General features: G+C 48.3%; 1 protein-coding gene across 3 annotated transcripts in view; it reads left to right on the forward strand.

Moving 5' to 3' along the window:
• The window catches only part of LOC144164256 (uncharacterized), a 43540-nt gene extending 21771 nt beyond the window's left edge, over window positions 1-21769 (forward strand). For 2 of the 3 annotated variants that reach the window (XM_077694774.1, XM_077694772.1), the window contains 2 exons: window positions 1705-2114; window positions 20082-21769. In XM_077694774.1, the coding sequence (XP_077550900.1) occupies window positions 1705-2114; window positions 20082-20308 (637 nt within the window). In that variant the 3' untranslated portion in view covers window positions 20309-21769. The remainder of the gene's footprint in view (window positions 1-1704; window positions 2115-20081) is intronic. The other variant, XM_077694773.1, reaches the window with a different exon arrangement.
• Window positions 21770-27796: the final 6027 nt, after the last annotated feature.

Here is a 27796-nt window from a genome sequence, read left to right on the forward strand (position 1 = left end):
AATCACACCGCATCACGAATGCGAGTCATTGCAGTGAGTTGTTGCGGGCGCCGCCAATGCGCGTGCTATCTTTTCTTTCAGGATTTATAAAGAAATGTGTTTATTTGGGCCAGTCTACACAGTGCAAACAAGAACACAAGCTTGAAAAATTCACTTCAGTGTCCTTTTAAAAGTTTAATCAAATTGCAATATGAATCCGGTCAAAGAGACAAATGTCAAATTAACTACTAGAACGTCAAGCCGGCCAAATGAGCTTTTTGGTAATGAAATAGCCGCTGTTCCGGGCGTCACTTTCTGCTCGTGGGCTGTCTATTACCTCAAAAGATATATAATATTTGTACTTGGGCAAAGCGCGACTGTAATATTTATAATAGCGGAAACGTCGCGGCAGGCAACATGTATTTTCACAGCGAAATGTGCAAGTGGTTACCGTAGCAGTGTGCAATCACGGTGCGCGTGGACGCCCTTTTGCCTAACTTTTTTTTTTCTGTTAAAGTACTCAAGCGCACTTCTTGAACCCTAAACGCCTCCATGTATGCGTACCGGGTCCTGTCCTTCTATTCCCTTAAGTACTGTGATTAAGCACTGTACAGCTTGGACCCTGGCGAATAACTTTGCCTGGTGAAGAGAGCCAAGGAGGCCGGACGGTCTCAACGGTTGCTGGAGTGAGGTCTCTTCCCAAGGGCTGACTGCTCCACAAAGAAGTTTATGCCTCCGCCTTATCAACGCCATGTGTTCGCACTTGCAGATAAACAATGGCAGTATTCACATATCGCGCTTGTCTACAATGAACTGTTAGTCTTACTTCAAATTTTAAAGTATGGCAACCACCACATCGTTTTATTAATAAATAGACGCCCCCCCCCCCCCAATTATGTACATGTGAATGCACTGTTTCATCATCAAGATTCAATGATAATTACATGAATTATGATGGGGAACAGGTGTGCACCGAAGCATGTAGCCCCAGAAGCTCGAACAAGGCCATGTAGCGATGATTTCAAAGAAGAGTTTTCCTGCTAAACGGGAAGCGAACAATGTTTATTTTTCCAAGAACCTTTACTTACTTCGCGTTAGGAAGCTTTTAAAAAAGGTTTTTCCGCTCTGCATGTAAGCAGGAGCTGCGTCACCGTATTGTCGTCTTCCGGCCTTGCCTTCCAACGTAATGGAGTTTCGAGAACCATCCCAAAACTAGTGGACAATGATTTCGCAACCTCCACCGAACGAGGAAATGGGTGGAGGCTGGGGAAGTTTCGGCTGCAAAGTATGTAACGTCCGGTGGCTAGTCAAGGTAGGATGGCGGGTCGACTTGTGACTGGGTGTTACGATGAAGGACGCCGCTTGCACTGCTCGCGAGCAGTTTCGGACTATGAACACAAGCCGAAAGGCGGCTGTGCAAACCCAGAAGACCCGCTTGATACACCAAGCCGCAAACTCACCGGGTCCAATAAGCACATCAGTGTATTGTATATCGTCCGATCGCACAAACACAGCGACTTTCACATCATTATATTAGCGAAGCCCGTATTGAGGGGAATAAACTACGCATTTATTTTTATTTTTACATGTTCTATAGAGACCGTGACATGCGCGCGTAACTTTCTGCCTGGAGGAGCAATATGTGACTCGTTGTTCTTGAATAGACTCATAAAAGATCGATTACTCGATAAACAATGAACAGCACCAACCTTTCTTCATTCACAGGTCGCAGAAAGAAATCCGCACCGAGGGCCTGTTCGCGTCGCTGAACGACTGCGTCTACCGCTGCATGCACCACTTCGACTACGCCCTTGTACTGGACCTAGACGAGTTCGCCGTGCCGCGCAAGGACGACACGCTACCCGCCATGATTTCGCGGCTGAACAAGAACTCTTCGCCTCGGACAATCACGAGCTTCGTGCTGCTCAACAGCTTCTTCTACTTGTACTGGGAGAACGACACCTCCGCCTACGGAGTTCCGCCCGAGACGGCCCCGTCCGAGGTGCCGTACCTGCTCACCCAATTCAAAACGCGGCGCTCAAGGAAGGTGTTCCGCGTTGGTTCACGGTCCAAGTACATTGTGCGCCCACTCACGGCCGTTGAAGTTGGCAACCACGTCGTGTGGAGGTACCTCGGTGAGTTTTCGCAAAGTAAATCCGGACTGCGGAAATGGGTCGACAACCTGTCTGTTCGGCGAGGCGGATACATATAGTAGCGCGCCGTCGGACGTAAAAATCGCACCTTGGTGCACTTTTTCTGTTTTATTCTAACAGATTATGAGCAGTTTCTCGGGTAATGGTACGCTTGCAGTCTAATAGATTTTAAAGCCACGAATATTGTATTCTCACGCAACCTCTTTTTACCCCTGAGAGCACGTTACCTATACTTCGTACGGTCGACTGCACAAAATCATTTTTATCGTTCGGTTTGCCTACTTAGCAAAATTAGCTATAGCCGTTTCAATGGCTTTCGTTAGCTATTCGTATCGACATTTGTATGTATCCCTTAGCCAGAAAAAGTCGTACTTTCAATGTATTTGGAATATGAGTTCATACAAATGCAAACTTTGAATTTATTTTGGTATATTTTTCCACATTTCCTATACATTTTAGATACCTTAAAATGCATTGCGAATTTACTGCCCAAGTACATTCGGAGTGCAACAAAACCAAATATCCAATGCATTTCAGATTCACTGCAAATTCACACAAAATACCATTTTAACTGCAAAGCTGTTGAGCAAAACATTTGTGTATGGTGTGCGCAGTTCAAGATGACAAGAATATGCCCAGTTTGGGTGGCCGCTTCCCAAGTACGGAACCAAGGCTACGGCGGCGGTCACCACCATAGACACCCTGGTGACCTGCGCATCGGTCCGCATGACCCAATCGATCGAAGCAGAGAAGTTGCCGTGGCCCCCATGCTAACACACCCGACGGCCGGCACTATAGTCACGGACTCTCGTACGCCAGCTTCCGAAAAGGGAGGGTGTCCCCCGCGGCACATGCGATATTGTCCAAGCGAAGGCCCCTAAGGCGAGCCTTAGAGTTAGTGTTGGTGCCGGCTCACTCGAAGGTGGAAGGAAACGAATTCGCCGGCCACCACGCCCGAGAGTTATCCGTCCGGGCCGAGCCGGCGCAGCTGCGCCCCGTCACGAGCTATAGAGAAATTACTGAAATGTACAGAGAGCGTAGATGCAGATTTCCCAGGCCTCACCCGCAATTGAGCCGAAAACAGCAGACCGAAATCCGAAAAATACAGGCGGGGTCGCTAGCGCATCCCACACTTCTAAACAACATGTACCCGAACAAGTACGAGAGTACTTGCCCGTTCTGCAAGGACAGACAAGGCACTATGGCACACGTCCTGGCCGAGTGCGCGTCTCTTGAGATCCGCCCGCCCCCCACCCCTATTCCTACACGCGACCCCCGAGAGCGATGGGAGACCTTGTTGTCTAGCCCCGACCTGACGATCGAGCTCGCGCTGGCAGCCAGGGGCAGGAGCTGCTAGACGCATATGGGACCAGAGAAGAGGGTTCCACCCCATTCGGTGCCTGCGTGCACTAGCCAATACCTTATTGGGCTCACTAAAAGTTGATTCTTTCCCCCGCGCTCCTCGAGCGTAAGTTCATACAGCCAAGCATAGCCACTTTTGGAGATTGGTCAACATAGGCCACAAAAACACTCCAGCGTTCGCCGTACCGTTGCAACACTATCTCGGAACAATAAAGACAAGTAATAGCGTACACTCCTTGTTTGTTCGTCCTTGCGTCTTCGTGCTCATGTGCTCTGTGCCGTAGAACAGCCGTGACTTGAATGTTGATGCTGCTGCAGGTAATCATAGATTCAACATGGCCCGGCGGCGGCGCATAGTTCGCGCAGCCGCAGCTGAGGCCGCGCTTCGAGAGGCTCGACGTGCAAAGCATCCGGTAGAGGCGATAAGTCGCACTTGCAGGGTGGCGTATGACAACGTCGACCAAAACGACGCGCTCACTGTAGCCTTTCTCAACATAAGGTCATTAAAATGCCGTGCGACCTACGTCAACCACGACACCACAACGATAATAAGCTCAACTTTATGTCTGTCAATGACCAGCTACAACAGCTCCGCCATTCAAGTCTTGCGCGTGAGTGGAAGCTTCCCTGAATTTTTTAATACATACAAATTTGCGAGTAATGCATTTTGCATTAAACTGCATTAATACAATAAAATGCTGCTTAAGGCATATTAAAAAGATTTTACTAGTGTACACGAGTACAACCCTGCATACTTTGAGAAAATGCGGTTGCAATATGTCTTAGGGAGATTCGTTAACTATCAAGTCAGGAAATTTTGTTTTGTGGTTTCAAAAATGGTAATAGCGTCTAGCCTGTAGATATGCTGGAATATTGTATAAAGCTAAGCCGGTCCTGGTCGGAATGGGGGCCAGCAAACGACTCAAAGAAGGGAACTTATGTAACCAGATTGGCATTTTCAAATTTGTTTACTGTGAACTTCAGCCGAGTGCCCATTTGCGTCATAACAATCAGCAGCATGAAATAAAGGCCCTTCAGCCACCTGTGTAGCCAACGTAGCTGCAGCATTGTACACCAGAGTTCCGGTACTTGGAATTCTCCCAGGTTCTCTCAGCCGGGGATTTTCGCCAGCACCTGGAGTGAATAGAACAGAAAAAAGGGGAAAAATAGTGAATCACTGCTTTTTAAGGCGAAGTGTATGATAAATCTGGCAGTTCTTGTCTCTATGGGGAACCTACTTTTTTCAAGGGGCATTATTTCTTACCTGCAGCGTTCAAAAGACAAAAACTTGTCATCTGAGCAATCCTACTTTGACGGACGTAGAACAATGTATGTAGTGTTAAGCATATTTTAAATTGCCACGTGGTATTATCTTTAATACCTCTATCAAGAAGGGCTGGTTGGGAGGTTGGTATGTTAGGAGAACATGTAGGAATGAAAATTAGCAGAAATTAGGGAAAAAAGATACAACCACGATAAGAACGCTATTAAACACGCGACAAGATTCTTAGCGTTATGGGGGATTTTCGTTTTAAGGCCGGCTAGTTAATTAGCTTCAAATGGTGGTCATTGTAGTTTTTCAAAATGACTTGGGCAAAGCTAGGCTGTGACTCCACAGAAAGCTAATAAAATACAGTAGTGGTAATAGTAACAACAATAATTATCCTTATGTGTTCCGTATTTCGCCGCCGCCTTCTACAGAGATCACGTTCTAAAAATATTTCGCAACAAAACAGTTTAAAAATGACGGCGCGGGGAGTTAATGGCTTACATAAAGGTAATTATATTAGCATGTTCACTAAACAGTGCCTTCACGGGAACGACACAGTAATTTTATGACGAACTAAAAAGAAAAGTAGAAGTTTACAAGCCGTCCTCAAACTTATATGGGAAGCACGTAACCAAGGCGATCTATACCAGCATGCCAAATATGAAAATCCATTTCTCCTTTAGACATATCCATTTTTATTCCTCTCCGCCGCACATCGCTGTAATTTTATACTCTGTTGTCCGCAACAAATGTAATTCTTTAACTGAGGGAAACAGCGAAAACATTTGTGAAAGCTGACGTCTTTAACGCACACACAAAAAAGAATATGAGCACTTTTTGGCGTCAGGTACCAACAAGTACAGAGTAGAGGGTTTAATAATACTTGGGACTCCTAAAATAAACTCCTTCAATGTGCACTTGGGAGGCAAACGGGAAATGGACCATTTGTCAGTACCGGTGCTCCTAGCGGCCCCCACGGGGAATTTTTAATAGCAGTTCATGGCCTCCGCGATCGGCTGCCGGCGCCGCACTGTGGCTCAGGCAGTCCCATTCGGCCCGAGATAGCGTTATTCCAGAGGGGCCGTTCCGCCGTTTTTCGCCGAAACACGGCGCTCGGAGCCGATGGATGACACAGCAGAGACTGCGAATTGGGTACAGAGAATGGGAGCCAAATAAACCCTTGGCACTTATAGAACAGAGAAACGAGAAATGAGGAAGGAAGGTTTCTATGGCAACACGCGAAGCAGTACATTGCTCTTTGAAGCATGGGCGGAGTGTCTGAGAACACGGGAATACACGGCTAATTACAGGCAACACGACGAAACTTGTGTACGCTGCGACAGGGATCGGGAAACCGTATTGCATATTGTCATTGACTGCAGAGAGATACGACCGCGGCGAAACGATGGGAAAACGACGTTGACGGAGGCTATGGGATTTGGTTGAGGGGTAGCCTCAACTTCACGGCCATAGAGGTGACGAAGAGGCGGCTGGAGTGATGGTGGAAGAAAAGAAGGGAAGAAAGTGGGATGTAGAAAGAGTAATATACCGAATCAGAATTTAGAACAGAAGGGTGGACGGGTCAACAGGTGTACAAGGGCAGCAAGGGGGGGAAGCGATGGGAGTTTAAAACCGGGGGGAGTGGGGCTAATCCATTAGGTTAGTGAAGGGTAGAGCAAATAAGTAGAATGGCACAGGCAAGGTGGTTGGTAACAACCGACGTCCCGATATAAAGGGAGGGCATCTAATCATCATCGTCATCATCATCTCTCTTCATCATGAAATTAACAGCCGTTCATGCTGCGGCACTCCTCGAAATGGCTTATGGCTGCTTTTGCGCTCCGTTGACAACAATCAACTGCCACAGCTGCTTTTAGGAAGGCAAAGCATTAGTGTTGCACCTGGTGATGCAAATATGTCAGCCTAGGCGGGTTTATTTCACATGCGCCATCCCGCAATACGCGCTCCCCCCAACCGCTTATGTTCTTCGATAATATAGAGTTTTAGTATAGCGTTTTAGCTGTGGCGTTAACGTTTGTGCGTCGCAATCGCAGACGGATATCACCTCGTACGCGATGGCTAGCGTGCTCGCTAACGATATGGGGGCGCTAAATTGGTGCTTTCCGCTATACTAAAACTCTCTAATACCGCCGTATGGAAGCTTGCCACGTTTAAATGATATTCAACTCATAAATAGATGTTGCTATTTATTACGCGGGCGTACGGTCTTAATGCAGTTCTCTAACGCCAAGGCTGTTATGTTGAGAGTAGGATATATGGGACTGCCTCGTCGCCGTAATGGGTGGCAGCTCTCTTTTCTGGCACTTGAATCAATGTTTATGGAGGTAACACCTGTTGTATTGTTAAGAGACTAAAAAACGCCGGAAGCGAATTATGTTGAATGACTGTAATCTCTGTGGCGCATGCGTGTTATGCTATATTGCGTTTTTAATTTCTGCGGCAACAACCAAAACACTTTAACTTAGATATACCGCTTTTTTTATTTCGTTCCTAAAGGTGTTTATGTGCCCACTCTGAAGCGTTGTAATCACTGTAATTGGTATGGAGACCTATAATACAAGGACGTTTCATTGTTTATTTGAGGGCACATCTCGGAAGTAATTATATGTAAGTTGGCTTTCATTTTTGGTTTGAATAATATCCGTTTCTCTCCGAACTATAAAGTTACCTACCACGTGGGCACCAGAGAGACCACGAACTGCACGGCTTATAATCACTGCGGAAGAAATAATACCCCATTACGTAAAAATCTTATTCGGCGGTCAGGGCCGCCGAGATATGGCTCCAAAAATGGCACACCGCCCAAAGAAAATAATTTTGAAGACAAAAACACGTCGGATCAGGAAATGGAACTCGGAGCCGAGGGATAGCCGGTCCCCTGCAACATGGACAGCGAATGCGTTGGGGCCTTACAGACTGTGGCTCAGGCCCACATTTCTCAGCGGGAGCCGTGAAACGTGAGCGACTATGGGAATTGTGAGAATCACCGGCAGACATTTCTCACGGCAGTCGACTCTCATTTGCTAAGCACGCTGCCCCGAGATTTTATGGGATAAAATATTGCCTAAAAAGCCGTTTCCTTCGCAGCCGCCCCTGTAGCGCTGTGGTATGGTACTTGCTTTTGAACGAGAAGGCTCAGGTTCGGGTCCCACATTCCTGAAGATTTTTTTTAGGTTTCTGAATTTTTCAGTCATCGTGGTTTTGTTAACGCATGTTTATTCTGGTTTTTACAATATCAAGAGATCGACGCACAGGACTTCTCTTGCAGTCGGGGTGGGTTATATTAGGTTCGTTGCAGTTAACCGGGCTGAATTTGGGTAGTCTATGATGCATTCGGTTAGGTTACGTTAGGTTCGGTGAAGTTCTCTTATGTTAGGTACGTAATATTATTCAGTGAATTTAAGACCAGCCAGCTTCGATGGAAGCTGCCGTGAGAATTTGCTGGAGGTAATTATCACAGTTGCCGTGAGATTAGACTCAGCCATAAAATTACGCGAAGAGGCAAGTGGTCTCTGCAGCTAAAACCACTCTTAATCGATGATGACTAAGACATTGTCAAAATAGAAGGTGACACAACCACGACAGACCTACCATTAGACATTGAAAATCGCATAGGGGAAAATAATGTGTCTTTATTGTATTCGTGCAAGTTACCAAAGTGTCTGTGCGAACATTTTTAGAGGTGGAATATTACAGGCTAGGTTCTGGCCAAAAACTGCATGCGTCGACAGGGTGTGTAGAAAAAAAAGTTGTGTCGACAGCGCTTATTTTGCGGAAAGAAAAGCCATCTTTCTGGCGTTTGCTCTGTATATGTCAATCTAATCTAGGTAACCTAAATAAATAATAAAGAAATTTGCGACAAGTGCGACCACATCATAACAGCGTGCTTCATTAAATTATCATAATTGGTTTACAGGCACGTTCTGAACGTGACAGCATTTCCGTCTGTTCTACATAAACGTACACGGGGAGTGTATGGATACAGAAGTCGGTTGTGACTTTTGTTTTCTCAAAACTACCCCAAAACAAAGTATATGACAATTAGCACCGGAGACGACTGGAACATTACGCCAATTTTCGTTCTACTATTCCTCATAACGTTTTTAACAGTGATGTTGCAATTCCCATCTGCTGTTAATACACTTACGAGAAGGAAACGGACAGCTCCATGTTTGTCCGCCAGAACAAACATACGTTCCCCCAAATTTCAATAAGCTAGTTAGTTAAGAAGCATACGTTACAACAAATCGCAAACGTTTCTATTTCATGCACTTCCTGGATTGCACACTGCCTTCACAGAGTGGAACGGCAGCGGAATGTTTTTTCGATATAACCAGAACTTTTATTCCCGAATGTAGAATCCCAAAACGTTTGCATTTCGCAAACGTTTGCAAAACGCAGAAAACAATTCAGTGCGGTGAAGCATTTCACAGATATGCGGTAACCAACAACATAGCATGGCAGCCGCAAACCTGTTCATGACCAGAAATCACTATCTATAGTAATTCTATAAATAACCTCCGAGAAACTTGTGCGTACCACTCCGTGCTCGCACCACGCCTGAAACATTGGTAAACCTGTCGTTGGTCACTGACACACCTTTGTTTCAATTCAGTTTCTCTAAGCTGCTGGTACAAGCCGACTTCAAAACACCATCATTGTAAAGTGTCTTCATTCATCAAAACTAACGCCACGCGTTACAATTGAGAGGAATTACGACAGCAAAAACACCCAGCCGCCAAATCTCCGCCAAGCCATTCAGGCGAGTCGGTGCGAGCGGCCGATGATGATGATGATTAGTGGCTTTGCCTTTGAATCGGTGTGTAAGTTGTCACCAACCGACTTGCTTGCTAATTCAACTTACTTGCCCTACCCTGACTTAACCTAATAGATTTGCTTCCCCCATCTCCCCTGTTTTAAGCTCTCATCGCTCCCACCCCAACCCTTCTTTTTCCCGCCGCTGCTCTAAATTCTCATTGGTGTGATTCCCCCGCGAGCCATCGGCTAACACCGCCACCTCACTCGACTTGCCTAGTTAGACGAAGTACATTTTTCTTTTTGCTGGGGGACGGCACCGAAAGGAATGGCCGGAGCAACGGCGCGCCGCCGGCAGCCGATCGTTGAGGCCATGAGCAGTGAGGCACGTCCCCAAAAAAGTCGTGCTTTCGGAGAACTCGTGCACAAAATATCCTGGTCCTCCAGTCCCTCCCGCACCCATCGGTCACCCGTACGTTTCAAATGAATGTCATGGTAGCAGGCACACGTTCCCGTGGTCGATCTGCAATGGTCGAAGCGCCCCTCTACCTTTTTATCTCATTTTTGTTACTCCCTCAATGCCAGCCATGTGTTCCAAGCGTCATCTCCCTCAAACATCTTTGCTCGTTTCCTTAATAGTCGTTTTTGTGTGCACGTACAAACCCACCAGAAGCTGTTGAAAGAGAAAAAAATAAAAACGTGCAGAGCTAGGCAGCATAGCCGTTCCCCAAGCAGAACGCTGAAAGGCGCCTATTTGTTTATTTTGTCGGAGGTGCCTGCCGAAACTGCCGGACCGCAGCTCGCGCATGCGGAGATCGCTAGTGGAAAAAGGTCCATTGCGGCTGCTAAACGCAGACAACCCTACCAGGGGCAAACGCGCACTCGCCCTAGACTTGCTGTTCGTGTTTGTGTTTGGGCAGATTTGTTTTATTCTCACTCGGCCGCAGGCGTCCAATTGGCCGCTCGAAACAAGCCAACGCCGCCTGTATTAACATTGCCTGACGCGTCGCGTGCTTTTCAATGGGAAGGGTACGGACGCTTAGTTCAGGCACTGATCCGCAATGTGGCGCGTGCCGGCGGACATCTCGCCTTACGTCACTGCTCGCGAGTCGCGAACGCTGCACCCACTTCTACGACGAGTGTCTGTCACCTTGCCTGTTGGGCTTCAGGGGCCGTTTCGCTTACGTCTGAGCCGCGACGGGGCGATAGTTCTGTGGCGCACTGGGGACCTCGTTCAACGTGTCGCTCGCTTCATACTTGCTGCATTTTCCCAAAGATAAAGACGGAGGCGGACTGAAATAGTGCAAGAACATACTGATTGTCGGGTAGACATATAGCTAACAGAAAAACGATAATTTCGGATGGGGCAGCCATCATTTTACTGATATTTTTTTTCTGGAGTATTTACAGAAGAAAAAATTGCGTGTACGTTTTTTGTTCAGGCGCTCACTTCTACGATTACTTTCCAATAATATCATCATCATCATCATCATCACCAGCCTATCTACGCCCACTGCAGGGCAAAGGCCTCTCCCATTAATCTCCAATTACCTCGGTCCTGTGCCAACTGTGACCAATTTATCCCCGCAAACTTCTTGATCTCATCTGCCCATCTAACTTTCTGCCGCCCCCTTTATGCAGCGATGGCGTACAGGTAGAACACCCGCCTCGCGTGCAGAAGGACCGTGGTTCGAATCCCGGTGCCGGACAATTCCCACCAGATTAAAAAAAAAAAAATCCGCGTATTGATGGAATTGCACAAAGGGGCTTTGGGGTGCGGCCTGACTCCGGCGACCATTGCCGGTAATACACTCCCTCACCAGAGCAGGATTGGCCACCCTGGTGTAGTAACGGCCACAACCTCCCATGAATACGCCAATTAATCCAATAATATCACGTGCTTGTAAACTTCAGAAAATTATAGGAAAGAAAAGGATAAGCAGCTGGGATCCCGCCACGCTGTCCGGAGCTTTTACAGTGCAGTCCTCAATTTTAGAAATGCGTACCGATGCGGAGTGCGAACAGCGGGGTCAAAACAATACCTAAATGCGGAGGGGACAGAGGTGGGATGCCCCACTCACAAAATTGCAGGGCCTGTGATCCGAGTAGAAAAGCGCGCAAAGCCGGCATCAGCCTGCGGCAGCGCAAGAGATTTTGCTTCGTGACAAAGGAAGTTTTATCAGTGACAGACCAAGACAGACAGGCATGGTTGATTGATTGTAGGGTTTTAACGCGCCGACGCAACGCAGGCGATGAGGCGCGCCGTAGTGGAGGGCTCCGGATTAATTTTGACCACCTGGGGATCTTTAACGTGCGCCGAAATCTCGTACACACGGGCGTTTTTGCTTTTCGCCTCCATCAGAAAAGCGGCCGCCGCGGCCGGGAATCGAACCCGACAGACAGGCATGGTGAAAAACAAGAAGGCGTAGGAGCGCCGCCTCCGGAACGCTAAACAAACTTTCCACTATTTTGCATAGTTTCCGAGAAGCGGCGCTGGCTGGCGGACACGAAAGCACGCTGGAAGGCTACGGAGCGGGGAAGGGTAGGAGAGAGCAACAGGAGAGTGGCTGTTAGGCCATTTTTTGCTCACGCGTTAGGCAATATGTTTATACAGGCGGCGTTGAACAAGCACGCCTGTTGGTAATGAATGCACCACGAAAAGAATACAGCAAAGATGGAGGAAGTTGATAGGAAACAGAAAGGAGGAAGGGTGGAACGTCCCGAAGTTTCTAGCAGTTTTGGGAGGAATGATTACATACACATTGAAAGACGAACACGGCCGTACAGGAACCCGTGCAGGGAAGCTCGGGGGCTCATGCCGAGAACTCGGTGCCTCCCTCGTCGCCCCCCCCCCCACGTCGCGCCCCTCTACTTTCCCTCTGCTCTTTCCTTGCTGGTTCTTGGTTCTCGGTGGCGGTAGGAGCGGCAACTGATGACAATGCAGATTAGAGACTTTAGTACTCCGCATGCTCCATCTGTTCCGTGGTTACCGTGTTGACCGGGACCCGACATCGCCTGCGCGCTCAGGTACGGCGAGGACGGCGCACCCCACCGTAACGAATGGGAGGGCAGGGCGAGGGCCAGCCTGTGGGACTAATCCACCGTACCGAAACGAATGCGCAAGGGCCCAGACGGATTTCGGTCAACACAATACAACGGAACTCACGGAACATTCCGTATGCTCCGTATTTTACGTGCGTACCTGATGCCCTTCCCTCTAACTTGTCCAATCAAATGGTGCTGCCGTCTAGGAGAGGTGAAGCGAAGTAGTGCGTCATGACGAGAATGAGCGCCGATAGCTGGCGCCTCGATAGGGCAGCGTGTAGCAGCGGAAGCTGCTGTGTTTACCACCGCCGTGTTCAATAATCTGAGCTCGTCGGAACGCAAGCGTCTGGCGTACACGCCACAGAGCAGCCCAATGTGGTCGCACCTTTGCCTAAGTGACCCGCGAGCAGGGCGTCGCTCGCCAAGCACTCCCACAAGACTGCTGGAGACCAGCAAATCGTGCTCATTTCGCTGTAGCGTACTGTGACTTCACCGAAAGGTTCGCTGACAACCTGTTCGAATTCGTTCGCACGGTTTGCGAGCGTCTGGGGTTTCAATCGGAATTACGCGATTCTCCCTCCTGTGTAATGCAGTGTTTAATGTTGATGCGTCTACCGTTGCCATACCGACGAAATATCAACAGCGATGTGCAAGTTCATATGGATGCACAACAAACATTCAAATGCTCTGGTTCATATGAAACAAGGACCAACCACTATTTTTTTCTCTATTTATTCTCGATCTACTGCTGTCGAAATGTCACAAAATGGCAGAGTGACACACGCGTCTGCAGGCTGCAATGTTTGGCTGCACCGGCACAACACTCGTGCCTGAAATGTTCGCTTTAAAACTTCGGCAGTCATGATCCCCGCTTGAAACTGTACCTCTAAACAGCTAAAAAAAAGGTAGACGAGCGCATTGCGATTGACAGATGTCGAAATATCCATCAGCGCGGGCAGAGCGAAGCTCGAATGCAGGCCCGAATTCGGCTGCACCGAAACAACTCAGCTGCCTAAATGTTCGGCGCTAATAACGGTGGCAGTTGTGACCGCCATGTGAAACGCAGCTCTCAAGACAGTGTATAAAAAAGACGCATTGCCCCATGGAAATTGCCAAATTAAAACGGGAGACGCTAAAGGTGTGCATTGTACATACCCTTAGCCCAGCATCACTGCACGTTCTGAGCACGAAGTCGCGGGTTCGATTCCCGGCCGCGGCGGCCGCTTTTCCGATGGCGGCGAAAAGCAAAAACGACCGTTTGTACGAGATTTCGGCGCACGATAAAGATCCCCAGGTGGTCAAAATTAATCCGGAGCCCTCCACTACGGCGCGCCTCATCGCCTGCGTTGCGTCAGCGCGTTAAACCCCACAATCAATCAAAGCATCACTGCACGTAAACGTGCCGCATGCAATGAGGTATGCCACAGTGCGTGGGAATCTTGCCTCTTAATGCTACAAGAGAACAAACCATGTAATTAAAATAACCCAAAATATCTCTTTATGAAGCTGCCGAATGGGGAAGCGTTGGTGCAAAACGCGTAACTGCAATGGCGTTCCTGAGCGATCTTTATTATGGCGTCGTCGCGTAAGCCACCAGCGTTGCCACCACTGAATGTTCAGTGTGGCCCGCCTTTCTGCAAAGGGCCTTTTAAGGTTATCGCGTCAGACACGCGCTGCCTCCGCCCCGCCCCCCTTAAATGTCCACCCCGAGAGCACCAACGTCATTTACGCGCTCTCCCCCTTCCTATCCAGGTCAACCTTTTTAACCGCCAGAACTCCCCGCTTTGCCGGTTTTGCGGAAACCCTGTATGCTGCGCCATAAGTTCGGTGTGTGTGATCAATCCCCACTGATTCTCCCTAACCTGCAACTTTCTACTGCCAAGTTTTGGGAGAGCGCCTTCGCGAGCACCGGCCTGAACGACCAGCTACGGGTAGCCCGATGGGCTGTTGTTGCCGCCCGCCCTCAAGGCACCTTAGATTGAAGACGCCTTCTTCAAGCTCCACTATAACCTCACCTGCTAATTTGAATAAACGTCTATTTTCTTTCTCTTTCGCTCTCTCTCTCTCGCGTACAGTCGTGCTTGATGGATAGATAATGATACGTCCCTCGGCATGCACCGCCTAGTGTCGCTATACCGTCCTGCAGCAAAGCTTACGTGGGCCGCATTTAGCACTCTTGGTTACTTCCAAACAGACGGCAAAAACTCCCATGTCTTTTCGGTTTAGTTGACAGCACGGCGAAATGCGACCGACAAAAATCGTGCACTGCGTTCACGTGCACAGCAGGCTACTCGGCTCCCGGCCGTCCGGCCCGGTTATGCGTATTAGTTACTGATACGTGTATGTGCCAAACTCGGTTCATTTCACGTACGGCGGCTGTTGCGAACATCTGCGCAGTTGGCTCTGACAGAGAAGCCAAACGTGGAAAATAGGGGGTGGGGGGGCCGACAGTAAACAAAAAATTTCCTCCAGTCAACCCCCCTCCCCCCCCCCCCCCCGACCGCGTCTCCGCCGCGTTGGAAGTTTATTGCCCGGCACGCCGCGAAAGAACCGTTGGCTGGTAGCGGTAGAAAGATTTGCTTTGAAAAAGCTGCATTCCTGGATACACTTCGCAAATTTCTCCATCGCGTCAACATGGACGGCGGGTTATCTATGAACAGGCCGCACTCCAAACGTCCTTAGCAGTTCTTTGATGCAAGTGCTAGTCCTCAATAAGCTTAGGACGGAAAACTCCACCAACAAGGACACTCATAGCAATAGCCTCTTCATAAAGGACGGTCCGTCCCCACTCCACTGAGCTGGACCCGAGCTAAAAAATAAGCGCAAAAACAAAGCCACTGAAATGGGTTTTATTTAATTTAGGTGGTCTCGTTGTAGTCGACTTGTGAGCACGTTGCGTTGCAAAGAGTACCTATGGTAGGAGATGGGTAGGACATTAACCTCTCTCAGAAAACGCAAGTTCATTTATAACCTAATTGGATGATCTCCGTGGCTCCTTACCACCAAACAGCTTACTTTGCCTAATTGGGCACATTAATATTGGCACCCTATTGCCGTCAAGGTCAGTTGTTTGTGAGTACCTAAACACACTATAGAAACGGGGAGTCAGTCCAACCATTGATGTGTATACACGGGAAGAACATTTAGTAAGCAAACTTGTGTAATCTTGCCTCGACCATGTTAATGTGAGAGCCCCCACGGCTGGCACAGTTTCATCAGTAGTCAAGTGTAAACTGACCGATCATTATATTGTAGGCTGTCATTTGACATTTCCAGTTCCGAGTGATTCGCGCCCCAACATTTACGTCCTGAACATCCTCGATATTGCTAGATTTGACAAAGTTTTTGCGCCCTTGATTGGAACAAATTCTTACGTAACGTCACGAGTTGTACTGCTCACACGCGTTTTGTTGATACAATTCATTCTGTACAAACAACCGCTCAAAAAACAATAACAGTAAAAAACGTAACCCCAAGCTTCCCTGGTTATCGTTAGGTATACTGATAGCCGTTAAGAAAAAAGACGCCCTTTGGTCAAGTTATAAGCGTGCCCCAAACAATACAGACCTAATATGAAAAGCTCAATGCGGAACAGGGTAAACGCCGTGATTCGGTCGGCAAGATGTAACTATTATAATAAGACCTTTTACGAAAAGAAGCACTCCTTCGGAAAAATGAGGTGAAATATAATGATGTATTCGTACGAAACACACTTCAATCTTTAGAAGATGTATTTAAAAACATCTTAGGAGTGTAACGTCTGCGCACCAAGAATTTTTCTGCTTTTTTTCTATATCATCTTCATGTGATCAGACTTTCGCCGGAGATGCACCTAGCGCTATTACCAGTACTGTATCAGCGGCATTTTTGCCAGCGGTTACTTCAGAAGACTTGCGCATATGTTATTCAGTTTTCGACGTAAAACAACACCTGGCATAGATAGCATCTACATGAATGATCTGCAGAGTAATTATGCTGTGCTTCAATCCGTACTGAATTTTATTAATAATGGGTGCATAGAGCATGGCGTTATTCCTGAGGATTTGAAAGTTGCTGTAGTTAAACCACTCTAAAAGAGTGGATCTCGTAGGAAAGTAGAGAACTGAAGACTGATTCCTATACTACCTGCAATCAGTCAAATATTTGAAAAACAGCTGCTCATAATATTGGCCATATTTCTAAATAAGAATAATACACTGTCGCAAGCGCAGTTTGGTTTTATACAGAGAAGGAGCACAATCACTCTGCTAGAAGACTCTTCGGCATTTGATAATAACGAATTTGCGTGAGGTCTCTTTGTAGACGCAAGCACGGCGTTTGATTCGCTCATTCACGTATTTCTTCTTAAAAAGTTAGAAAGAATTGGATTCTGATGTTGGTTTATAAAACTATTGTCCAGTAATTTTTCTAATCGCTCCCAGGTGGTGCGCATAGGTGACTACCCAAGTTGGAGAATAATCTTAAAATTTGGTGTTCCCCAAGGTTCCGTTTTCTCTCCCTGTTATTTAACCTACACGTCAATTGATTACCCCAGTTTGGATCAAAATGCCGTCTATTCCAATATGCTGATGATACGGTCCTTCTGTCAAATCAAGCCTCGTTTCATACTTGCCTAAATTGCCTTCAAGCAGATGCCACAACTATTATGAACTGGTGTACGGATAACGGAATCGGAATTAATAGACATAATGCTAAGCTTGTTTGTTTTCATAACCCCCATAAAACAATTGATCATCCTGTGTCCTTCTTTGTTCATGACTCAAAATGTATTAACTACAAATGCACGCCACTCCAGTTCTCAAGTAATTCAAAATATTTAGGCATCATGCTTGATTCTGATATGACATAGAACACTCATTTCACAGGTAACACGGATTCCCCAGGTGGGCGTTTCACATGCTCGCTAACATTGTAAATATCACTGTAATGGTGTGAGGTGATCGTCGTTAGTCAAGAACCCCGTTTTGAGAATGACTGCTGATCGAAAATAAAGGCCCTTTTTTATACGGTGTTTCCCAACAGGAAATTGAAAAAAAATTCCCCCGCACCTCCCCGAGGGGGATTGTGAGGATGCAGAAATGCGAACGTCAAACGCAACATCCTCGGGTACCATGCGAGGAAAGCACCGCACAACCTTCGATACGTCGATGGGCACGTTCACCGCCTGTCCCTTGATTCCAAACTGCCCGTTGCCTCGAGTCAGCCGCCTGATGCTCATGAAGGGGAGTTGAGGCGCGATGAGCCGCTCTTCGACCGGGTTCAGATCGGGAAGATGCGCCGGCCGAGGAGGATAACGGTAGCCAAAACTCACGCAGCCCTCCTCTTCGTAGCTTTGTCTTCTTCTCCTTCTTCTTCTTCAGCGGTTCCCTACGCGAAGATGACGATGGTGGTTGAACGCGAAGCTATCTCGTGATGGATTGTTTGGTTGGCCAATCCCTAGGGGCATCATGCCACAATCATCATCAGACGCGCTGCGCCGCTCTTCGATCGGGTTCAGATCGGGAAGATGCGCCGGCCGAGGAGGATAACGGTAGCCAAAACTCACGCAGCCCTCCTCTTCGCAGCTTTGTCTTCTTCTCCTTCTTCTTCTTCAGCGGTTCCCCTACGGGAAGATGACGATGGTGGTTGAACGCGAAGCTATCTCGTGATGGATTGTTTGGTTGGCCAATCCCTAGGGGCATCATGCCACAATCATCATCAGACGCGCTGCGCACGCCGGCCAAGAGACGCACGACAACCCCCGACTATAATGCATTTCTGTATAAAAATGTATATATTCGGGTTCACCGTCAACCTCACTAATTTATGGCACCCTCTGCCACCACGCAGTCTGCACACGACTAGCATTCGATCAGCTTGGGTTATTCTTTGATGCAAACATCCCTCAGAACAGTTCTATACAAAACAGCGGTTCCCTTTTGCTACCTGGCCTCCAAAAATGCACGTACGTCTGAAACCTACATTCGACAAAGCCTTTTCTGTCATGAGAATATATTCTGCATTAATTTGTGGATGCGAGGGAACAGCTCAAACATTACTATCGATGGAAGTACCTGGGACGTTTTTCTCCAAAACATGCATTGATTTGTAACGTTTGGAGTACTGGAGTACTACTGACGTTTTCTGACAACCTTAACCTAGGTGCAATATTAAGTGCAGAGCACTTTAGGGGCCCGCCTTGTCGTCGTTGCTCGTTCGCTGTTGCAGTGTCAAGCAACTGCGTGAATTCGGTGGTACAGCGAGATATTGGACCTAAATAGAGCCCCACGGCGTTACCGCGCAACGGACCCGCCCAGAGGCTTCGACAAACCAGCGGCTTGTATGGGCGCAACCATTCGGAACTCCTGAACCGGTTGTGCTTGTCATACACCTCCCCATTGTTTACCGCAAAGAAACTGCACGTACATTTCAGACACAATCTTTGTAAATAACCGGAAGCTCCCACGTACATTTTGTTCGGAACGTCCGTTTTTTTGGGTTTTACGACAGCAGGCTAAACAAATGTCCGCCAAAAACGACGCATGCCAAACTGCGCAGTAAGGGGCCGGTGCGGGCGAGATGAAAGCAAGCACAAAAACCACACAATTCCCGCTCGCGCTGTTTCAGGCAGGGCCTGCGCGAGCACTACGAAGGCGGAAAATTTGAATTGCATTGACTAAACTCCCTTCAATTCATCAAGAGAGGAGTAAGATAGGAAGTTGAAGGGCGTGATGGGGGGTAGTAGTGAGCAGATACCGGCGCCACAGCCCATTACGGCTAATCACTGCTCTGCACTTCCGGCAGCTTTCACGTTGATTGGAACGGCTTTAATTTTTTGCCCTGTGGCGCGATTGCATATCATGACACCGTTGCTCTTCCGAGTTTCCTTATCATTGCTCTTCTTTGAAATTCAACACTTTCAATTAGTACGTTTATAGTCACTAAAAAGTTGTCAAGTGCTCGGCTATAATGAACAAATTATGTTATTGATTGATTGTGGGGTTTAACGCGCCGACGCAACGCAGGCGATGAGGCGCGCCGTAGTGGAGGGCTCCGGATTAATTTTGACCACCTGGGGATCTTTATCGTGCGCCGAAATCTCGTACACACGGGCGTTTTTGCTTTTCGCCTCCATCAGAAAAGCGGCCGCCGCGGCCGGGAATCGAACCCGCGACCTTGTGCTCAGCAGCGCAACGCCTTAGCCACTGAGCCACCGCGGCGGGTCAAATTATGTTATTAAAGTTCCCGTGCTGCACGCACGTTTCAAATGTTTCTTAGGCCGCAAAATCAAGAAATCTTTGTCGGAACTGATTCAGAAATAGTCAGAAAAATTCAGCGAACAGTTGTAGAAAAAAAATGAGCAAAACAAGTAGAGTTTCGTACCACGACAAACTTTGTAATTGTTAAAATGAAGTTGAAAATAAATAAATCTGGAAAATAGGTGCGCCATTATGTATGCTCTGAGTACTGCTATTACTAAATTCACTCAATTTATTTCTTCGCTATGTCGTGCGCAGGTCGCCATGCAATGCACCGTGTGGCGCCGGAGGATGCCCTCCTGCATCACTACCGAATCTGCGAGTTCGGGGGCTTCGACTGTGTTCGCCAGCCGTCCCTTGTGGACCGCACTGCGCTCCGCTTCAACGCATCTCTTCTGGAGCGAGTCAACAGCGTCTGCTCTCAAGCATTCCCGCACATGGAAGGAAGGTGTCCGAAAGCTCCAAGACTTGGAAACCCCTGGTAGAGATTAAAGCGAAAAAATAAGAAACAATATATGCGCCTTATACAGATGATAGCTAATAAAAAGCGCCCTAGATTTTGCCCGTACCTCCTTTGGCTAATGCGAAATTCTCGCAAACTCGCGAGGCATTCTTTAGGATTTTGTATTTTTTTTCGCGTAGCAATGTGTTTGCGTTTCTAAAAGTGGCTGCGCATGCACGAATTTTCGAGGGCATTCATCAAGCACAAAGTAGGTGGCAGGTTAATATAACTTTCTTAGCTAACATTCCTCATGGGCAGACAATTAAGAGAATATAATTGACTATTGACGCGTGAGGTTATAATTGACAGTATTGACACGTGAGGTAAATTAAGCCTTACTCAATGCCACCAGAAAGGGTTTCATTATAACCGATGTGAACCGGCGTTAAGTTTTTAAACTTGCAGTGAAGCCGCACTAAATTTTCGTAGATCAAGGCCTGCACGCAAGGTATCTTGTAGTCTGTCGGCAATGGCTATACGCACAAATTTGCATATTCTTCGCAGGTGGATACAAAGCAGAAATCTTTGCTGCACTTCATAGCGTCAAGGTAAAGCCTGTGAAGAATAAAGAAAAGGGTAAAACTTCGTACTTCTTCACAGAAGCTCTGGTTCCATTACCTACCTATTGAGGCTCTCGTTTTTCTTTTTTTACTGTAAACACGGTTTTGGGCATTTTTTTTACAATGGCCACATTATTTTTCTGAGTCAGTCAATTAATTAATTAATTAATCAATCGTTTCTCCTATTGTTTCCTGCCGCCGCCGTGATCGTTCGTCAATTCGCATCACGGGACATTTGTTTACACTATGACGGTTTGTTGTTTACGGATTTTCTGTCGGTCAACTATGGTAGTCTCAGCTTGTCCTCTCTGCTCTGCGGCTGCCCGCGACTGGAGTCGTTCCGAACGCGAATCGAAGATAACACTCTTCGCAGCCCAGCAAACCACTAACATCCCTGCGACGTCCCAAAAAGATCCGAACGTCTATGTCCCAGCAGTATCTCTATTAGACATCCGTACAACGTGCAATATTTTAATAAAAATTTTTGGATGTTGAGATAACGTTGCTGGTACCTTAATGTCGGACGTTCTTTCAACTTTGCTAAAGACGTACTCTCGATGTTGCTGTTGCTTCATTTGGGGACGGTATTTAGGCACATTTTGCTGACGTTGTTCAGATGTTGCTGGTATGTCCGTTTTTTACGTCGAACATGTCTATCGCAGTTACATTTATTTCAGCAATATCTGCTATACTTTATTTTCAAACTCTCCGCAGGCGTACTGTACTGAAGTTACCGAGGGGTTTTGTATGTGTTGTGTAAAGGTTTTGTACCCATGGGTTTTGTGCAAGTATTGTAATCCGCCACTATTGCTTTGAACCTTTGACCTTAAAAACAGTAGCCCAATACCGAACCTCGCGGAGAGAGGCAGGCACTTAGTGCAGAATTCGTTTACAAGCGACGTTGCCAACGAGCCTTGTAAGGTTTTTTTCGGTGGGGGGGGGGGAGTAGCGGGGGTCATTGCCGTCAAATCTGAACAAAATAAGATAGGATGATGAATAGAGACGCAATTAGCACAACTTTACTTGCTACTTGATTTAATCTTGATGTTACGCACCGACTGCAGCTTCATGAATTCAAAGTGTGAGCATAGCAAATTTCGGGGCTGCCTTGATCCTGAGGTTACCGTCAAACGTCACTTGTAGCTTAAACGAAAAAGTACTCTGCCTTTTTTTTTGCCTTGAAAAAAAAAGTAGATGACACCCCCATTGCAAAAAAACTAAAAAAATCCGTGAGGTTTTGCCACGATTCGAACCATAGACTTTCAAAACACAACACCAGCACCTAACCTCCAATCCACTGGACCACGCTGGAAAACAATGCGTGCTCCCAAGAATTTGCTACCCTAACAGAGGCTGCCAACGAATATTGTCGGGTGATTCGTTTTGATCGTATTTCATAAACTTCGGGAGTGCTAACGCTTATTTCTTCCGCACCGATCTTGGGGCGAGGTCAATTATGCTAATACTGCAAGTGATGTAACGAAACCTCCCTTATTTAAGCCAAAAAAAGCTGTCGCACTTCATCGTTTCCCCTATGCAAGCTACGGTAGCCGCGAATGAAATTGAATGCACAGCTAGATTTCTGGCGTTGATAAACTTTGTTCGTTACGTACCGATCTTGCAGACAAGCCCTTCATGCTAACACTACAAGCGATGTAGCCAGAGCTCCCGTATTTAACTCGCAAAAAGCTTTCCCAATCCCCCGATCTCCCTGATGAAAGCCAAGCCAGCTACGGAGGATTGCGCACTTTCGAACAGAAGTAGCTTATAATTTGCTGCAAGTTAAAAAAATGATTGTTTTCTGCGAACGTAATGACCCCAAACCAGGAGATGGACACGGAATCCGGACGATGTCGCCTGCTGTCGGATGCTTTCGGGCGCTGCGTCGACGCTGATATCTGGCGAGCAGCATAGACATCGGCGTAGCTACATAGGAGCAGTGGGAGAGTGAACTTGCCAGCACGGACCTAAGTATCTTTGGCTCGCTGAAAGGGCGAAGACGGCAGGCGGCACCAACGGAGTCCTGGACTGAGGACCCCGCCCACTTCTAATCTCGATCTACCTCTTCAATAAAGTTTTCTTCTCCTCCTTCCCCTCCTCCTCCTCGCCGTACATTTTGCCGACGCCGTCAACGCCGGGCGATGTCGATGCGCGAAAGCGCAGAAAATACGCTGCAAGTGGTTGCGGCCTCAGAACAAACCGTAAAATTACGGCGCCCACAACCCCAGGGCAGCTGTATTTCCACCGCATACCCTGAATGCCTTTAATGCCGTAATCGAGATTGTCGGTACAATTACTGTTTTCTTTAAGAGATACCAATCTCAAGCTTTTCTTGTACATAGTTGGTAATTAATATCTCTATTTACCAATAACTTGGGCATATATTTCTCAACGCGTTTTTATCGATGCGGGTGTCTTTCAGGACTAGTTTCTTCCTCGGACGAACACGAGACAGGAAGTCGCTGCGCGGCGAGTCAGATCGTCCGACAGTGTACTAACTGCACTCCGTATCGATACGTGTGCTACAGGCCGGTGCCGGCACGGGTGTGCACGCCTTCAACTGTCGTTATTTCTGTGATTTGACTACCATGGATTTATCTACCGGACGAAGAAATACTGCCAAGTAGTGGAGGTAAGTGAGTACTAGGCAGCCTTGTTTTCTTGTCATATGTATTTAACGTAGCAGAGTTGCTCTCGAACTTCGGTACGCGTAAGCGGGTAGCCCTAACAATTTGAGAGGCCCGGTTTGTGCGTTGCGGAGATTTGTCGGTAGACCTTTATAGGCCTCCTGCGCTGGAGTTTTGGCGACATGCAGAGCCCCTAGCGGCCGACGCCTCTGGGTAGTACAAAAGCAGACGACCCTCGCCGCCCTCAATGTGTTTTCAATTACAAGCCAGAGTGAAAGTTAGTTGTGGCGCTTTGTGGCGTGTTTAAATGACTGCATACTGTATGAAATAGCCTTTAAAGTAGTTGAAGAGGCTAAACAAAATAATATCAGCTTAAAGAAGCCGATTTATCGGCTTTCTTTTGAGCGAGCTGTCGCGGTGGTCGCGGCGTGGGACAGTATCGCCAGGTCGGGTGGTTTAACTGTTTGACGACCGTTACAGTTTTTTCTTCTTGCGTGCGGTCGACAAAGGAAAGTTCACACGGAACGCTGCTCATCCTATGTCCTGAGGTAACTGCAAAAGGTTGCTTCAGCGGGAGCATGCAAGCAAACGCAAGAATTGCGCAGCCGACTCAGCTGACACTGCTGGCCTGGCACCGCCTTAAGAAACGAGTGTAAATTTTGTTTCGTATTTTCGCAAACTAAATGATTCTTGCGTAACTTTTTACGCCGCACGGTTTACGAACGGCAGGGTACATGTATACTAGCGAGTAGGTGGGGCAATAGCGCCAAATAAACAAATTAAGCGCTATTAAAGGACGCAAAACATGCACCAAATCACACGCCCGCTGCCTGCAGAGATGTGTACTTCTATAACATCACATAACACAGCATAACATAACACAGCCGCATAAACGGCGCGGGGCCCCGAATATTTACATACGATCATCACTAACTGTGTTGGTTTTCTAGTGCAGTGGTAATCGAATCTGAACGCCGACACGCCAGTTTTGACTTCGAATGGAGTTAGACAGCGAGACAAGAACAGGGAATTGGCGTCCTCCAGTTGAATTGCCCCCCCCCCCCCACCCACCTTCACACTTCGCCAGATTATTGTCAAATATTCTGGCAAATTAGCTGAATTTTTCCTCTTTGCATTCAAAGCCCCCCCTCTTCCTCTCACTGGATTTGCCGTCCAGCCCTCCGCCGTGTCAGCTGCATGGAACTCGGCCGTTGCTGACCCTCATTCTAGGCTATTAAGTGCGAACTGGGAATGTATTCTGCAAGAGCGTAATTAAGTAAAGTGAGAGCAAACAAGGAAAGCAAGCGGCCTCTTAATTCGCCCGACCACTTTGTTTTACGGCCACTAATTTCGGAATCGCAAAACAGATTTCACGCTTCTGACGGTTGCAGCATTTTGTCACCGAGACACGCAACAAAACGGTAAGCTAACGCTGCACCATGTATTCGTAACGGCGACGCAAACGACCACTGTTTAATGAAAGTGCACGCATAGTGTGCAGGTACGCAAAAGAGCGGCGCACCGCAGTAGGCGAGCATGCGGTCCGCCGGACTCGTTGGCTTTTTAAAGCGCGATCATCGCCGATTGCGTCACTCTTCTTTTAAGTGCGAAGCACTTCTTAGTCGGGCCTACTCCTGCTTCCACCGCCGTCCTCCGTCCGCAGCCTAGCAACGGAGCTAGCTACCGTGCCTAGCAACGGCGCCGGATTTCCGACGCGTGAGGGCGCTCGCATAGCGCCTCCTCTCCCCCCTCGCCTACTCTCCTAAAGCCCCTTTACTACTCTCCAGCTCGCAACACCCTCTCTCGGCGCGCCAGCCAGGCCACTACACTATATAAAAAAAAAAAACAGCATCCGGCGCCAGGTTTCGATCCGAGGACTTTGCGGCCGCAGCGCGACGCTCTACGGACCAAACCACGGACGCGACGCTTTTTTTTTTTGGTAACGATAACTTCATTTACAAATATATACAGAACAGTATGCAGTGATTACAGTGGTTTCCGAGCGCATCAGAACATGGCTTCACTTAAACATAAAAATGAGGCGATCGGCTATCATGCGAGGAGAGGGTCAGAATGCTTTGCCGAGTAACTGTAAGCCAATCGGGGAGTATTGCCCGCGAAGTCACAGAGCGTTTGTGAAACTTAAGCAAGAGAGATTGCCAACAGGGCTACTGTGTCATTGCACAAAGTTTGAAGTGAACGGGATAGAGGGAAGGGAGAAATTAGAGGTCTTGGCTAAAGCCATTTCTTGGTATAACTGGACACCAGCGTTACCCGGGGCTAGCCCTCAAATTGCGTCCCATCTCCTCTGCTGTTGTGACTTGAAATCCATGAGTGCTCGCGTTCCCCGTTCCAGTGCGTCGCGTAGCTCGGAGTCTGCCTCATCCCCGTCGAGGGCGGCAATTGCCCATTGTGCCTTTTGGACGAAGTGTCGCCACGCCGGTCGGGGGCGCTCAGTACATTCGATGGCGTCGACTCTCGCCCTCCATAGCGAGTAGAGCCCTATTACGTGGACACAGTCGCGAAGGAGCGGGCGTTCCGAGGCCGCGTCTAGGAACTTCAGATTTGTCCAAGTGATTCTCCAGCGCGTGTTGAAGGAGCACTTCAGCTCATCCCAGAAGTAGAACGCCGTGTTACAGTCCATGAATACGTGCTCGGCCGTTTCCCTCCCTCCGCACAGCAGACAGTTGGCCCCTCCTGGCAAAAAAAACCGTGTTCCTCCTGTTTTGCCTTTGTAGGCAGTATACACGTGTGAAAGCGGAAGAAAAAGTCCTTCGAGCCGGTCGGGATAGGGAGCTTCCGTACTCGCCGCAGGACGTCACTTTTCGGCCGACCAAGGGGTGGCAGGCGGTACATTGGCGGTGGGAGGGTCTGCTCTACGAGGTCCCAATACAGCTTCCTTGGTTTCACTGAGCAGAGGTATTCCCACGAGAAGCGCTCCTGTAAGAGGGCCACCGCCCCCGCCACTTCTCTGTAAAAACCTGTTGCACGGGCACCACCTAGGAGCTCCGCTGTTGTTGCGAGCCAAGGGGCGAGGTGCAACGCGCCTACATTTTGCACTGCCGCCTGGAGGAAGCCATCTCGGTGATCTTGAAAGTACAAAAATCGTTGCACGGTTAGTTTAAGCTCTAAATTAACGAGCCCAAGCCCCCCGGCTTCAGCGCTCCAGAAAACGTTGGTGCGGCGCATGGGCTCATACGTGGATCGCCAGACAAAAACAGCGAACAACCGATGTAACTTGGCCACTGAGCCTGCGTCAATGGTCGAGACTCGGGCCGCGTACGAGATGGCTGGGTATACCACGGCGTTGCAGACATGTGCCCTAGAGAAAAGGGCAATATGTCGCGCTCACCAGGGTTCCAAGTTCCTTCCAGCAGCTGCCAGTTTCGTCTGCCACCTGGGGGCGGTGGCTGTGCGGTTTTCTAGGTTTACCCCGAGGTAGCGGTTGATGACCTCCCTCCATCGAACTCCGTAGACTTGTTGTGGTTTGGTGGGCCATTCCCCTAGCCATGCGCCCTCTGACTTCAAAAGATTGAGTTGGGCCCCCGCGAATCGACAAAATGCCTCAGCCAGTGCGACGACCTCCCCTGCCTGATCTCTCGAGGAGCACACAAACGCAACATCGTCCGCATAGGCCAACACCTTGAGCTCTTCGTCGCCGAGAACCAAGCCTTTGGTTGACTTGGACGCTATTGCCATCCTGCAAAGTGGTTCAATATACAATGCGAAAAGGATCGGGGACATAGGGGGACATAGGGCAGCCCTGCCTGACTGACCTTCCGATGTCGATGGGCGCCCCCACCTCCCAGTTTATGATGATGCTGGTGGTGATGGCGGTGTAGCAAATTTTTATCCACTCGACCATTGTATCCCCTACCCCACATTGACCGAGGAGCGTGAACAGGAAGGCGTGGTCAACCTGGTCGAAGGCCTTTTTAAGGTCGAGTTGTAGGACAGCTAAGGGGTGAATGCCTGATTCCGCCACGTCACAGATGGTCCGCATGCGGTGCAGGTTGGTGTTGATGGAGCGTCCCTTAAACCCGCATGTCTGGTGAGGACCCACAACACTACTGTGGGCTGTCTCGAGGCGTTGGGCCAGGATGCGGGCTAGGATTTTATAGTCGGTGGAAAGAAGACTGATAGGCCTGAAGTCTTGCACGTTGGGTGGTGTGTTATGGGAGGTTTGTTTGGGAATGAGTACTAAGTTACTGCTCCGCATGGAGGGTGGTAGCAGTTTTGTGCTTTTGGTGTTTTCAAAGACCGCCGCCAGTACCGGGCTGATCT

This window comes from Haemaphysalis longicornis, unplaced genomic scaffold (assembly GCF_048455015.1).
Source record: "Haemaphysalis longicornis isolate Haplotype H1 unplaced genomic scaffold, Haemaphysalis longicornis Haplotype H1 scaffold_13, whole genome shotgun sequence".
NCBI classification, from domain to species: Eukaryota; Metazoa; Arthropoda; class Arachnida; order Ixodida; family Ixodidae; genus Haemaphysalis; species Haemaphysalis longicornis.